The following is a 13,101-nucleotide window of genomic DNA, read 5'->3' as shown; positions in this document are numbered from 1 at the left end:
CTATGTTCAGACTGCAGGCAAATAGGATTTTTTTTTTCCTCAAATCAGATCTTTTCATGCAGACTGTCCACACTATTAAGTGGTACTCGGGACTCGGAATTTGTCCTCTGCATTCAAAAGTTAGTGCACACACATTAGGAGGAGTGAGTAGTGAACACACACCGCAAACTGTGGACACACACACCCGGAGCAGTGGGCAGCCATTCACTGCGGCACCTAGGGAGTGATTGGGGGTTAGGTGTCTTGCTCAGTATTGCCAGTTTCCTGGCAGTATTGAGAATCGAATCCGTGACTTTTGGGTTACAATTTTGACTCTCTAACCATTAGGCCACAACTGCCCCCAACCTATCTGCATAGGTTGCTTTGGTAAAAACGTAGGCGTACCCTATAGGTGATAGAGGGAAAATGGAGGTGCGTTGTCTCACTCTCCAAGTAAGAGTCTTTGGCTTTCGCACCGAATAGTTCTAGGAACTCAGTTCTAGGAACTAGCCACTAGGATTGTTCCCCGAGAAATAATCCATGTAAACGCATAATTTACGTGACTGAAAGAGCAAAAAGTAGGGGTAAGAGACGTGACAATTTGCAGTATTACATATCCTCGAGGCGGAGAAAAGAACTGCAGACAACAGGTAAATCAATGCCATTATCGCTGTTTTCCATGTTCGTGAAGTAAATATGTTTACACAGCTTTTTAAAAATGCTGGGAGCCAGTGTGCGCATGACCAATCAACGTACACTTAAGTCACTGATAGTTCCTGGTTTAGACCCTGCTCTGAAGTAGGAGCTAATTTAGCTCCCCCAAAAGGAGTTCCTAGAACTAAAATCGTTCCTAGTTCCTGTGGTGCAAACATGGCAAAATCCGGGTACATCCACCAAGAGTTCTAGGAACTATGAAAAGGCAGAAAGCCCCTCATTTGAACACCTTATAAATACTTCCGCCATTTCTGTTACCAGTTTTGACGTTAACATTGTGTGTCATGTTAAGAGTGACGCAAAAGACTATTTGAAATCCGATTTGAGCAGCCAGACTAAGATGCATCTGTAAAAATCTGATTGGAATCGCATTTCAAACCACCTCTATATGTGGTTTGAATCAGATTTGAAAAAAACAGACTTTCAAAAACCCATTTGGATAAAATCTGGATATGCAAAAAATCTGATTTTTGCTGGCTGTCTGAACATGGCCTAGTGGAGTAACATCTCAAGAACTGGCAAACTGGATGCAGTCCATGAAGATGAGATGCATTGTAGCACTTAAAGCAGCTGGTGGAAACACCACATACTGACTGCTACTTTTGATACTGACCTCGCAAGTAGTGCAAAACAAACGTAGTGTGCTCAAAAAAAGAAGCTGCCATATTTCCTCCAGATCTCCAGGTGTCGCTGTCGCCTGTTGCTGCGCATGCGCGGATCACAGCAGTCGATCAGCTGACCGTGAGTGAAGCCTTTGGAAAGAGTGTAGTGTCATAATGAATATCAAATCCTAAGACTGATCCTTTGAAAGGTATTTAATTAAAACTACCAAATAATCGTCGTGTCATCTCGTTCACGTTAAGGTAAGACCGCTGGAGAAACAAGACGCCGCTGTTTGTGTGACCGCGTTGTAACGTCTGCAGCTTTAGCTGTATTCGCTAGTGTGGATTAGAGGTTTCTGAGGTTCATCTTGTGTTTATATGCTTTAAAAATTTTATTAAGTATGTGTTTTCAGATTGTCACTTAATATTAAACATCTCAAAGGTGTCGCAGTGTCGATTTGAGTGTATTTGTCCAGTTCTCTTGTACTATATGTTTGAAATACTGCGTGTTTACATTGTGATGGTTTGAGCCATCTGCAGCCTGCTACTGTTGATGACCTTATATGATCGAACATCTGATATCTACACTAGTGAGACAGATCAGATGAGATTATTACTCTAATCAGACAGTGTCCATTCATCAGACTCAAGGTCGCTCTCATGGTCCTCTGCTTTAACTCGTGACTGTCAAGTGTCATTCATTCATTTTGAGGAAATAAGCCAGTAAGTTCAGGCTAGTCATGTCCAAAAATTAATATTCTCTCTTACTTCAATGTACATTGATTTATGCAGTGCTCTGAAACTAAAAGTACATTTTCCAAATAACATGAACACATTTTTTTATTCAAAATTAATATTTTCAGGTTCAAATTATATGAATGTAAAGTGGAAGTGTATATTTTAAATTCTGTATGTCAGGGTCTTACTGTCATGGAAAATATCATGGAATATTGAAATTTTGATTTACATAAATATATTTATTGAACATTTTTTTTTACACTTTAGCAGAAAGCTCAACAAAATTTTAAACCACAATTAAGAAAAAAAAAGTCAACAGAAGTAATGAGCACATTTATCCTATAAAATCAAAAAAGGTAGTCAAGGCAAATAATAAATGAATGTAAGGTAATCAAGTAAAAATAATGAAATAAATACACTTAGATAAGTATATAGATTTATTCATGATTTTTCATGCTTTTAAAGTAATGAATGTCTATAATTGATACAACTGTTTTTTAGTTATGGTCTACTACTCTGAAGTATTTCATCAGGAAGATATTGTTTTTGTATGTTCTTGTAGAGGAAAACTTGTCTGCAAGTTATTGTGAATAATTTTGTCTGTTTTGGGTCTTTTTTTTAGAGATATTTGCACAGCTATAATTTTAAATTAAATCTTTTAAATTTGCATTAAAGTAATTTCTAAAAATGCCTTACCTATTAATATAAAATCTAATATTAATTGAAAAATATAAATGTATATTTTTATTTTCCTGAAAATCCTAAAAGTGGTTCTAAATTAATTTCCGAGTAATTTTTGAAAATAATTTTTTATTGTTAAGGCCTATATTAATCTAAGCATTGTTGCATTTTCTTGATTTATCTGTAAAACACTAGTTGGTGGTGCAGTGTGAAGTTTGTACATTTCGATGTTTATTAATGCCTGTCAACATCTTTCTGCTTTAGACTCTTCAGTACTTGTTCCTCAGCAGCCATGACAGAGTTCTGGTTGATTTCGGCTCCTGGAGAGAAAACCTGCCAGCAGACATGGGACAAACTAATGACTGCCACAACTCGCACCAACAATCTGTCCACTAACAACAAGTTCAACATTCCTGATCTCAAGGTCACATTCTCTTCCTCTTCCTCTTTTTACAGTCTGAGTTAAGTAGCCTTTTGAGTTCTGGACAGAGATGCACCGATACTAAATTTCTCCACCGATACCGATAGCCGATTATTCAGAGTGATATCTGCTGATATTGGTAATGATAGTTTGGGGGTTCTGCCTTTTATACCTTCTTTTAAATGAATGATAATTTCATTATAATTAACAATTAATCATTATATTTTTAATTATTATATTTTGAAAGAAATGAAAATAAAAACGTTATTCTCTCCATTTCATCAACTTGTTTCAGGTATAAACAAACATTACTCAAATTAGTATTAACACACATTAACTAAATTCTGAAGATTAAATTAATGTTTCTTAACTTTCTGAATGTTATTAATTCATATAATTACTTGCTATATTTTGTTTTTCTGCGATATGAAAAAAATTTCATTAGATGATTTGAATAGCTCTATTTATAAAGAATTAATCATTCTAGGATAATTGGGGTGATTTTCTGGGGTAGTGCATCTGCATAGAAAATAATAAACAAATTACAAGCATAATAGAATAGAAAAATAGAATAAGATACAAATGAAATAAGCAGTGCTTTATGTAGGTAAATCTAACTGTATTCAGGTACAGACATTGAATAATCAAATGTAAAACAACACTGCAAAGTCTTCACTGAATAAATTAAATATAAATATAATTAAAACAATTTTTCTTTGTTAAAGCTACAAAAGTTATTTTCTCTTTCTCTTTTGTGGTTTGATTAACATTGGTGACATAAACAGCTGCGGGTTTATTAGGCTGCTGTCACTTTAAGACGAAAGCAAGGATCCAATATAATGATACGCATCCCTTTTCTTTCTCAATTGTTTACAATACATAAACCGACTGTGTTTACGAAGACACTCACCGAGACAGCCATTTTGCGCGACAATGCGCAAGTTCCAGTCTTCTTGCTCTTGATGTTTAAACTGACAGGACTTAAAAACACATGCGAATGATAAACTGTCACTGTATGATGGTTAAACTTTGCAATTAATCCACAAATCACATGCGTTCCGAACCGGGGAGCAGAGGACCCGTATGGATCAACTACGATCCCTATACTTGATATCACATATCCTGTGACGATATATTGTGCAGCCCTAATATATATATATAATATATATATATTTATATATGAAGAGTTCCATCGCAAAAACCTCTAAATCCATCTGACATCTTTTCTTTTAAATGAGCATTTTTTTCATCAGGCTCCTATGTTTAGGTTCAGTAATGTCGCTTTAATGGCAATGAAAAGGTTGAACAGTTAATGAAATGCCTTAAATGTCACTTTAGTCAATTCATTGGTATTTAACAAATTTGACTGTCTTTTGCTGTAAAACCATGTGTGCACATAAGTCCATGTGTGCTTTTTTCACAATAACCTCTTAAGTCCACCTCTCTGGACAATAAGACATAGTAAAACGTCTATTTCTGTCATTTTTACAGCAGCAAAAGGAACACTGTCGTGTTTACTTGCTACGCTTGAAATCCTGTCATTGCCACTGTAACGATGGACAAAACATGATAAAAACTTGCAGCTCGGCAATTAAAAGTGGCTCATACACACACTGTCATTCATCTTGAAAACATATGATTCCATTGACATCTACTATGTGTGGAGAGCATTCGCTCAATATCATTCTCATTTTTGACGGAGGTGGCGTTTAGCAGCTTTTGTATCTGAACTTTTCATATATATGATGAATAATTTACGCTGTTGTTTTCAGTTGTACGTTTCAAAACTGTTACAAAAAACAAGTTGTTTGCATCATTTAAAAATGTCCACAGAAATCTTTGTGTCATGTGGGTTCCTGTTTGAAAACAAAAATCAGCCAGGCAAGTCTCGTTCCTATTTCCCAGGGTCAAGTGACCCTGCTGCCCTGTGTCGTCTTGACCAGTCACTTTCCGCCTGACAGGATGAGAACAGAGGCGGCGCCACTCTAAGCGCCGGCGGCCCCTGCTGTCTCTATGGGCCGATGCTGATCAAATCCAGCATGGCTGTGTTTGTATTGCTTCATTATACTGGATGGTGATCAAAGTGTCTCGGTTTCTTTTCTCTAAACGCTGCAGGTCGGGACATTAGATGTCCTTGTGGGGCTGTCTGATGAGCTGGCCAAGTTGGACTCTTTTGTTGAGAGGTAAAGTTTTTTTTCTTTCTTTTTTACTTTCAGCACCACAATTCTTTTTACATTTTTATTCAAAACATGTCACAATGTGTGGATGGTTGCCAGGATATTTCTGTGTGATTGATGAGGTGTTATAAGGTGGTTGCTAAGGTGTTGCTATAGTGTAATGGGTGGTTGCTTTTGTGTCCCAAGTAAACAGAGATGTGTTTCGAATTTCAAGTCTGTATGAAATTCTTGTTTTTAGATTCTAGGTTTTTTTTAGGTCCATTGTTTCAACTAAGCCATTGTCTGTCAGATGAAATTTGTAAACCGTAATCATTCTTATCTGTAAAACAAACCGTGTGGGATGAGTTATGCATCAAACTCTAATATTTAGGTTAGGTTTTTCGGTTTTGAATCGCTCACCCTATATGAGTTATAGTGACTATAATAATACTAATCTAAAGGCCTTTCTGTCTTAAAGAATGAAATGTCTTGCAGATTTGAGTTGTTGTGGTTTCTAGCAGTAATATATCAATGCCTAATGTCAAAGAGCATGTTTCTTTACTTTGGTGTGGTGAGGAATCTCATATAGAGGTGAGGTTACAGTGGCATATGCCTAAAATTAGTTATTAGCAGTTTGGTGACGCTCTAGCTTCTGTTTCCACAACCATATTTAAATTACATGACTTATGGCTTATCCATAGATGTGAGATTCTGTTTTTTTGTGTGTTCCCTAAAGTCAAACATACTCCTCAAGTCAAGTGCTTTTGCATCTGATAAATCTAGAGCTTTAGATGGCCAATATATATTACTAAAGCATGCTTTGGCTATATATATATCTGTAGACAGCCAGAATGTTCTCACATTTTTAAAAAGTCTAATGTGACGTCATCTGAAGTAATTTTACTAAATAAAACTGGGCTTCCTGGACACCTCAGTGCTTCTGAATCACCTGATATATATGTGATGTTTTGATGAATTCTGTGTCCTGGACAATCTTCAATCTTTGAGAATTTGAGAGAGTTTTCAGTGGGCTGTGATGTCTTTTGATGCCGTTCACAGTGTGGTGAAGAAGGTGGCTCAGTACATGGCCGACGTGTTGGAGGACAGTCGAGATAAAGTCCAGGAGAACCTCCTGGCAAATGGAGGTAAGAATCACTGGTATCTATGGAATGAAATGGGATCTGTTGCTGGTTTTGTTGAATTTTTTCTTGTTTTCCATGCTGTGTTTTAGTCGATCTGGTCACCTACGTCACAAGATTCCAGTGGGACATGGCCAAATACCCTATCAAACAATCCTTGAAGAACATTTCTGAGATTATATCCAAGGCAAGTGATCTGATTCAGTGATTTCTATTTGAATTATGGGGCTAAAATCCACAATGACCTTTTGTTTATCACCGTTTGTGGTTGTTCAAAATGTTGCTTAATTTTATACCACTCGTTGGGAATGTATTTTGAATATTTGATGTATCTTTCAGCCCTGTTTAATATATGTGACTCTGGACCACAAAACCAGTCATAAGTCGCACAGGTATATTTCTTATATGTCAAAAATCATTAGGTCATTAGGTCAAAGTTCATGTTCCTTGAAGATATTTTGTAAATTTCCTACCATAAATATATCAAAAATGTATTTTTTGTGAGTGGATATGCTTTGCTAAGGACTTCATTTGGACAACTTTAAAGGCGATTTTCTCAATATTTTGATTTTTTTTTTTTTTTTGCACCCTCAGATTCCAGATTTAGTTGCATCTTACCATACATCAATGGAAAGCTTATTTATGATGTATAAATCTCAAAAAATTGACCCTTATGACTGGTTTTGTGGTCCAGGGTCACATATATTATTGATATGCATTCTTACTGTTCTGATTTGGGCTTCTGGTGCTTGAATGACACCTCAGATGCTGTTTTAAATGAAACTCTCTCCCCCTGCTGTTCAACAGCAAGTCTCACAGATTGACAATGACCTGAAGGCTCGAGCATCAGCCTACAACAACCTGAAGGGAAACTTACAGAATCTAGAGAGGAAGAACGCGTGAGTAAATTCCAACTTTCAGATTAACTCTTATTTTTAGGAGGTTTATTTCGCATGCATTATTTGGGCTTTATTTTATTATACATTTAGTAACCTGGAAACCTTTTATTTGTTTAGATGCATTGATATTAATTGAATTTTATTATTGAGTAAGTTCATAATATACAAGGCAACTTACGAAAAAAAAATAAAATCAAAATAAATTGAAAATATTACCTGTTATAAATCCTGAAAATTCCTTTGTTTTTCATGGAACACAAAGTATTTTTTTTTTTGAAGAATATTCACGCATCTCTTTTCCAGAAAACAGTTTATACTGACAAACTCCAAGAAAGTAGTCAAAGTCATAATTTCTATGTTAGGGTTCCTTTAATGACTTTGAGAGTCATGGTTTAAAAAGCATTTTCCTCTGAACAAATGTGATTTTTGTGGTCTCTCCAGCGGAAGCTTGCTGACCAGGAGTTTGGCTGATATTGTCAAGAAAGATGATTTTGTGCTGGATTCGGAGTACCTCATTACTATGCTGGTGGTGGTACCAAAGTAAGTGACATATTCCAAAACATAAATAGCCTCTTTGTGGATGCATACAAACCTATTTTGTTGAATTTTTCCTCATGCTGACAGCTTATTTTCTAACCCTTCAGAACAAATTATGCCGACTGGCAGCGGACATACGAGACTCTTTCAGAAATGGTAGTGCCACGGTCTACAAAGTAAGCAACTTGCAACAATTCTGTCAGTTATTTACTTTTATTTTCCTGGAAATGTCTTGCAAATCTAAGGGATCATGGACCTTGTCACAAAATAGAAATAAAGTAGAATTTATCAAGTAATAAGACCATGAGTCATTTGACTTTAGATAATCAAATGATTTACTTTAATAGTTTCATATAGGTGCATTTTTAAAAAGGTGCTTCTTTGAACAACTACAGAGATTAAATGGGATTTTGGAAAACCTGACATGCAAAAGGTTGTTTGGATTTGATTTGACTAAAAGGCATAATCAATGTGTCTGAGGCTTGAGGAGAACATGTTTAGGACTTAACTAGACAAATTAGTGTTATGCCGGTTACTAAGGAAACCAATTAACTAATGCAGCAGAACAAACAGACAACATTTTCCATCTGTCTGTAATGTAAAATAAAAATATGTTTGGTTTGCACTGGTTATTGTCATTTTGTGATTAAAGTAATGTTTTGACTGTTACTGACAGTAGCACTTTTGTATTAAAATAAGCATAAATGAACAGTCCAACAGTTACTACCATGATGTATAAATGTGTTGCAAATTAAATAATTTTTAATGCATTACAGTAATTACATTTTTGAGAATTTTCTTCATGCAAAATATTATTATTTTGAGTGAAATATGAATAGGACATTCTCCCTGCTACACAACACTAAATATTTAGTGTTATTTCCTCCTTGGCAGTTTGCTTTTTGAGGACCATGACAGCGGCCTGTTTACCGTCACACTGTTCAGAAAGGCCATCGATGACTTCAGACACAAGGCCAGAGAAAACAAGTAAACAGCCAATTTTAGCTCCACCATGCGGTCATGAATCACACCGTTGAGATGTCTGAGAAAATGTCCAGTTTAAGGATCTTAATGCCTTAGTCATCCCAGTGTCTGCTTTGCAGGTTCACGGTTCGTGACTTCCAGTACAACGAGGAAGAAATGAAAGCAGATAAGGAGGAGATGACCAGACTCTCAACTGACAAGAAAAAGCAGTTTGTATGTATCGGCTATATGGATCCTCAGAGCAACTGGCATGTTAATACATCAGTTTTGGTTATTTTTAATTCTTTCATACATGTGTCCTCTGCAGGGTCCATTAGTTCGATGGCTGAAAGTGAACTTCAGTGAGGCTTTTATTGCTTGGATCCATATTAAGGCTCTGAGGGTCTTTGTGGAATCAGTGTTGAGGTAACGACACAACAAAACATCTCTTTAGGTTCTTAGAGGGCGCATATCATGAGGAATCAAATGATTATTGAATTTTCTTTTGAAATAAGAGTTTTTTGTATTATGCCAACTTTAACTTTCAAAACTTGCAACCTGCTACCCAGTCCAAAGAAGAAAATTTTTCACATCAGGTTTATTTTTGTAAATCTCTCACAGTGAAAATCTAGACTTAAAACAACAATTTTTTCTTTCTTTTTTCTAAATAAACAGATATGGATTGCCTGTGAACTTCCAAGCAATGCTGCTACAGCCCAACAAGAAGAACATGAAGAAACTGAGGGAAGTTCTGTATGATCTTTATAAGCACCTGGACAGCAGCGCAGCTGCCATTATTGACGTAAGTTTACTTTTGGCCCTAGGCTGTGTTTTTGTGTTAAATATAAGGAATTACTTTGTTTTGTGGCATTTACAGCATTTTGGGCAACGGTTGCATTCCAAAAGTAAAAATTCCATAGGTGATTTCTATATTGAAACTGATTAATAGTGATAACATCAGTGAGACTATAGGGGCTGGACCTCCATCCCTCTAGTGCAGCGGCGCAAAACTCAGTTCCTGGGCTGCGTTTAAGTCAAATTTTTTGATCTACGTAGCAATTAGAGGTCGACCAATATGGGTTTTTCTCTGGCCGATGCCGATATTTAGAAATCAGGGCAGCCGATGTATGATGCAGATTTTTTTTTTTTTTGGCCGATATGTTTGGCCGATTTTCTTTTTTCCCCCCCTTCATCTCATAAAATCTAACAGTTAAGTAATAAGAAGTTATACAGAAAATTGCTTAAATTAAACATTTACTGAACAACACAAGCCTCTCCAATCACTGCACTAAAAATAATTTGTACATTAAATATTAAATACACAAAACAGGTAATTAAAAATCTAGACTGTCAAATTAACTTAGTAGTAGCCTAATTCCTAATAATAATACATGGCTCAACTTTTTAAGCACCTTCTCAAAATTATTCTGAAGCATGCTTCTATACTGTAAGCCAAATAGCCATAATATAAGTGATGATAAAAATAAGAGTTCACCCATTTTACACAGCCTGCTGCTCATAACTGCATAGACATGAGCGATGACGTCGTGGAGGCTATGTGTCGGACCCACAGACACATTTAATGAGGAAAGTTAATATGCACGTTTTAGCCAGAAGTTTCGTCTGAATTGCACATGCTTCTACTTTCACATGCAAATGACTTGTTGCACTTATGATAAACATGGTCGGCATCAATTCTAGTAGGCTACAACGTAATTACTCTTTCAAAACAGTCTGTTTTCCCCTGCCATCGTTAGTTGAAGCTGTGTGTCAACAAAGCACGGCTGCAGAGTGTGAGTTGCTCCGTCTCACACGCAGCCTCAGAGGGAGAGAAATTCTCCAGTAACGTACAAAAACAGAATTGATAACGTCAGAGTTTATCTATACAACGCAGGCTTGTATAATAATTTAGCCGCTGAGCTCGTTACCAGGTTTTGGTACCCGCGCTTACCTGTAGCCTAAACTACAGCTGGTTCAAGGCTCGCACACCCCGTCCGCATGCAGGACGATCCGCGTGCACAACAAGGCATGTGTGAGTGACTTGAGAGCTTCAAAACAGCAGTCCACTAAATCCGTTTTTCTGCGCTCATGGACAAAGGAGTATACTTTGAAAGGCTTGTGTGCTCAACTGTGCGCGAGATGCAGCGGAAAATGAATGACAAATGACAAAAATCGGCCCGATATATCGGCCGGCCGATCAATCGGTCGACCTCTAGTAGTAATGGAAGTTAAAGACATGATGACGGATAACGTTACCTAAAGGAAGCATGTAGATGATGAAGAGAAGAGGCCGAAGAGCAGAACCCTGGGGAACACCGTGAAAGACAGGGGCAGTAGTGGACTTAGCAAAGTGCACACTTCGCTTTGAAACACGCAGTGCAAACAGACTATATACTTATTTAATTAAATCGCAGTCTTTTGCAATTTGGTATGGCCACAAAGCCATATTGCGCTTTTGATTTTAGTTAGTTTGACAGATACTTTGCCAAAGCAATGGCGCAAAACAACAATAGAGAACTTTTATGTTATTATGAGAGGTTTTAAAATATTTTCGGTTTATTATAAAACTGGCGGCACAGATTAAGTAGGTAGTTAATTGGAAACACTGTAACTCATAAAACTTTTCAGTTTTGGGCTGCTGAAAAAGTGTGTGGCACAGTGGCATTTTATTGTTGTGGCCTGTTTAAAGTCGGCATTAAACGGAATTTGCAATAGTCTTTTGTAACCTATTGTGATGTATAACTGTAGGGCACGACTTGATTTTGTCCATGGAGAATTGTGGTTTGCTATTGGTCAATCTCATTTGAGTGACAGGTTGTCCCGCCCTCACGCCAGTAAACACATCATCAGAGAAGAGATGTTGCTGCAAGAGGGAGGGGAAGTTATTTTGATTAAAGATTACGAGGCACATTAATTAAATAAAATGATGTGCACGGATAAATAACTTATAACAACTATTGCAATGTTCCATAAAAAATAAGAATGTCAATTTTGATTTCATGGTGTCTTTTTCCTGTTCCAGCAATCTGCTATGGACATTCCTGGCTTGAACCTCAGTCAGCAAGAATATTATCCCTACGTGTACTACAAAATTGACTGCAACCTGCTGGACTTCAAATAGAAGAACCATACTCAATCATGTGCCCCTCTTTTTGTTTTGTCTCTGTGAATAAATCTAAGTTAAATTAAACTGTATATTGCCGAACTCTTGTTTTAGTCACCCTGTCATGCATGCTCATTCATATTCAGAGATACTTATCATTGCTGTTCAATCAATGACGGCAGGAGAGTATCTATATCTGCTGCCCCTAGTACGTTGTTTACATTTTTTTTTTTTTTTAAAGAATGTCATTGTGTTATCATATGTGCAGGTAAATGAAATTATGCATTTTAAGTCATTCCATTCATTTTTTTTGTGATGTGTAGTAGTTACATCTGATGTCAGTGATAGATATTGTTTGTGGACAACTGTGTTTTTAACCCGTATTCTTTAAAATGCACCAGTGGTCCATTTAAAGAAACAAAATGAGAGAGAAAAAATGTTACAAAGATGCAATATAAATGTGATGTTATGTACATTTGGTGTTTAAAGAGTTATATGTGCAAAATTGTGTCATGGAACCAAAATATAAAATTAATATAAATACATAAAATGTGTAGTGTTGTTTTGTTGTTGTTTATTAAGCACATTTACCAAATAAATTTGCATTTCCAGAAGGTCAATCACAATAAAATGTGCAAATTAATGCAGGAAAGAAGGCCAATTGCAATTGGCTCCTTGTAAATTAGAATTTAAATTATTAATGTTTTAATAATGCAAGTAGTATAAAATATATACTTCAAAAAAAAAAAAAAAAAAAACCCTGATGGATTACATGAGTCTGTAATTATCTCTAAAAAAATTAAGTGGAATCTGTACATACAAAGTAGTAATAATAATGGTTAATTATGAATTAAGATATGCCTGCTTTTTAAATATTTTGTGAATTTGATTATAAAATTTTAATATTTTTTACTCTAGAATTTTTTTGTTACGCCCTCATTTGAAACTATAAAAACCTTTAAGAAAATTCATTTAAGTAAAGTAATTTTAAAATATCCATAAATAAATAAGGCGATATAATACTCTGCAGGACAAATATTTTAAAGTAATAGATGACCCAAAAATGAAACGCATGTCATTATTTACTCACCCGTACGTGGTTTCAAACGCATTGCTGGTTTTTGGACACACAAGAAGCCGTCAAGCTCCAAAACACCATAACAGTAGTC

The 13,101-nt window shown here is 36.0% G+C and overlaps 1 protein-coding gene across 2 annotated transcripts; it reads left to right on the top strand.

The window, feature by feature from the left end:
- The first annotated feature begins 1,361 nt into the window (after window positions 1–1,361).
- Window positions 1,362–12,482, top strand: atp6v1c1a (ATPase H+ transporting V1 subunit C1a). 2 transcript variants are annotated; one of them, XM_051865914.1, is made up of 13 exons: window positions 1,362–1,556; window positions 2,979–3,138; window positions 5,251–5,318; window positions 6,351–6,436; window positions 6,523–6,617; window positions 7,238–7,329; window positions 7,771–7,869; window positions 7,974–8,042; window positions 8,761–8,853; window positions 8,970–9,063; window positions 9,158–9,255; window positions 9,505–9,631; window positions 11,852–12,482. In XM_051865914.1, exons 2-13 carry the CDS (start codon window positions 3,007–3,009, stop codon window positions 11,948–11,950), a joined length of 1,152 nt encoding a protein of 383 aa, XP_051721874.1. In that variant the 5' UTR covers window positions 1,362–1,556; window positions 2,979–3,006; the 3' UTR covers window positions 11,951–12,482. The 2 variants fall into 2 exon arrangements, with proteins under 2 accessions (XP_051721874.1, XP_051721875.1); XM_051865915.1 differs by having other exon boundaries at window positions 1,391–1,556; window positions 2,988–3,138.
- The last annotated feature ends 619 nt before the right edge of the window (window positions 12,483–13,101 follow it).

The sequence above is a fragment of the Ctenopharyngodon idella genome, chromosome 16 (assembly GCF_019924925.1).
Source record: "Ctenopharyngodon idella isolate HZGC_01 chromosome 16, HZGC01, whole genome shotgun sequence".
Lineage (NCBI taxonomy): Eukaryota > Metazoa > Chordata > Actinopteri > Cypriniformes > Xenocyprididae > Ctenopharyngodon > Ctenopharyngodon idella.
The sequence above is the reverse complement of the archived record's forward strand: the minus strand, read 5'-3'. Positions and strand labels throughout refer to the sequence as shown.

Excerpts from the sequence above, each read along its gene's own strand:
- atp6v1c1a (XM_051865914.1), top strand. The coding sequence starts at position 3,007 with ATGACAGAGTTCTGGTTGATTTCGGCTCCTGGAGAGAAAACCTGCCAG. Across the intron at positions 3,139-5,250 it reads TCAACATTCCTGATCTCAAG|GTCGGGACATTAGATGTCCT; the intron begins GTCACATTCTCT and ends TAAACGCTGCAG. Across the intron at positions 5,319-6,350 it reads TTGGACTCTTTTGTTGAGAG|TGTGGTGAAGAAGGTGGCTC; the intron begins GTAAAGTTTTTT and ends TGCCGTTCACAG.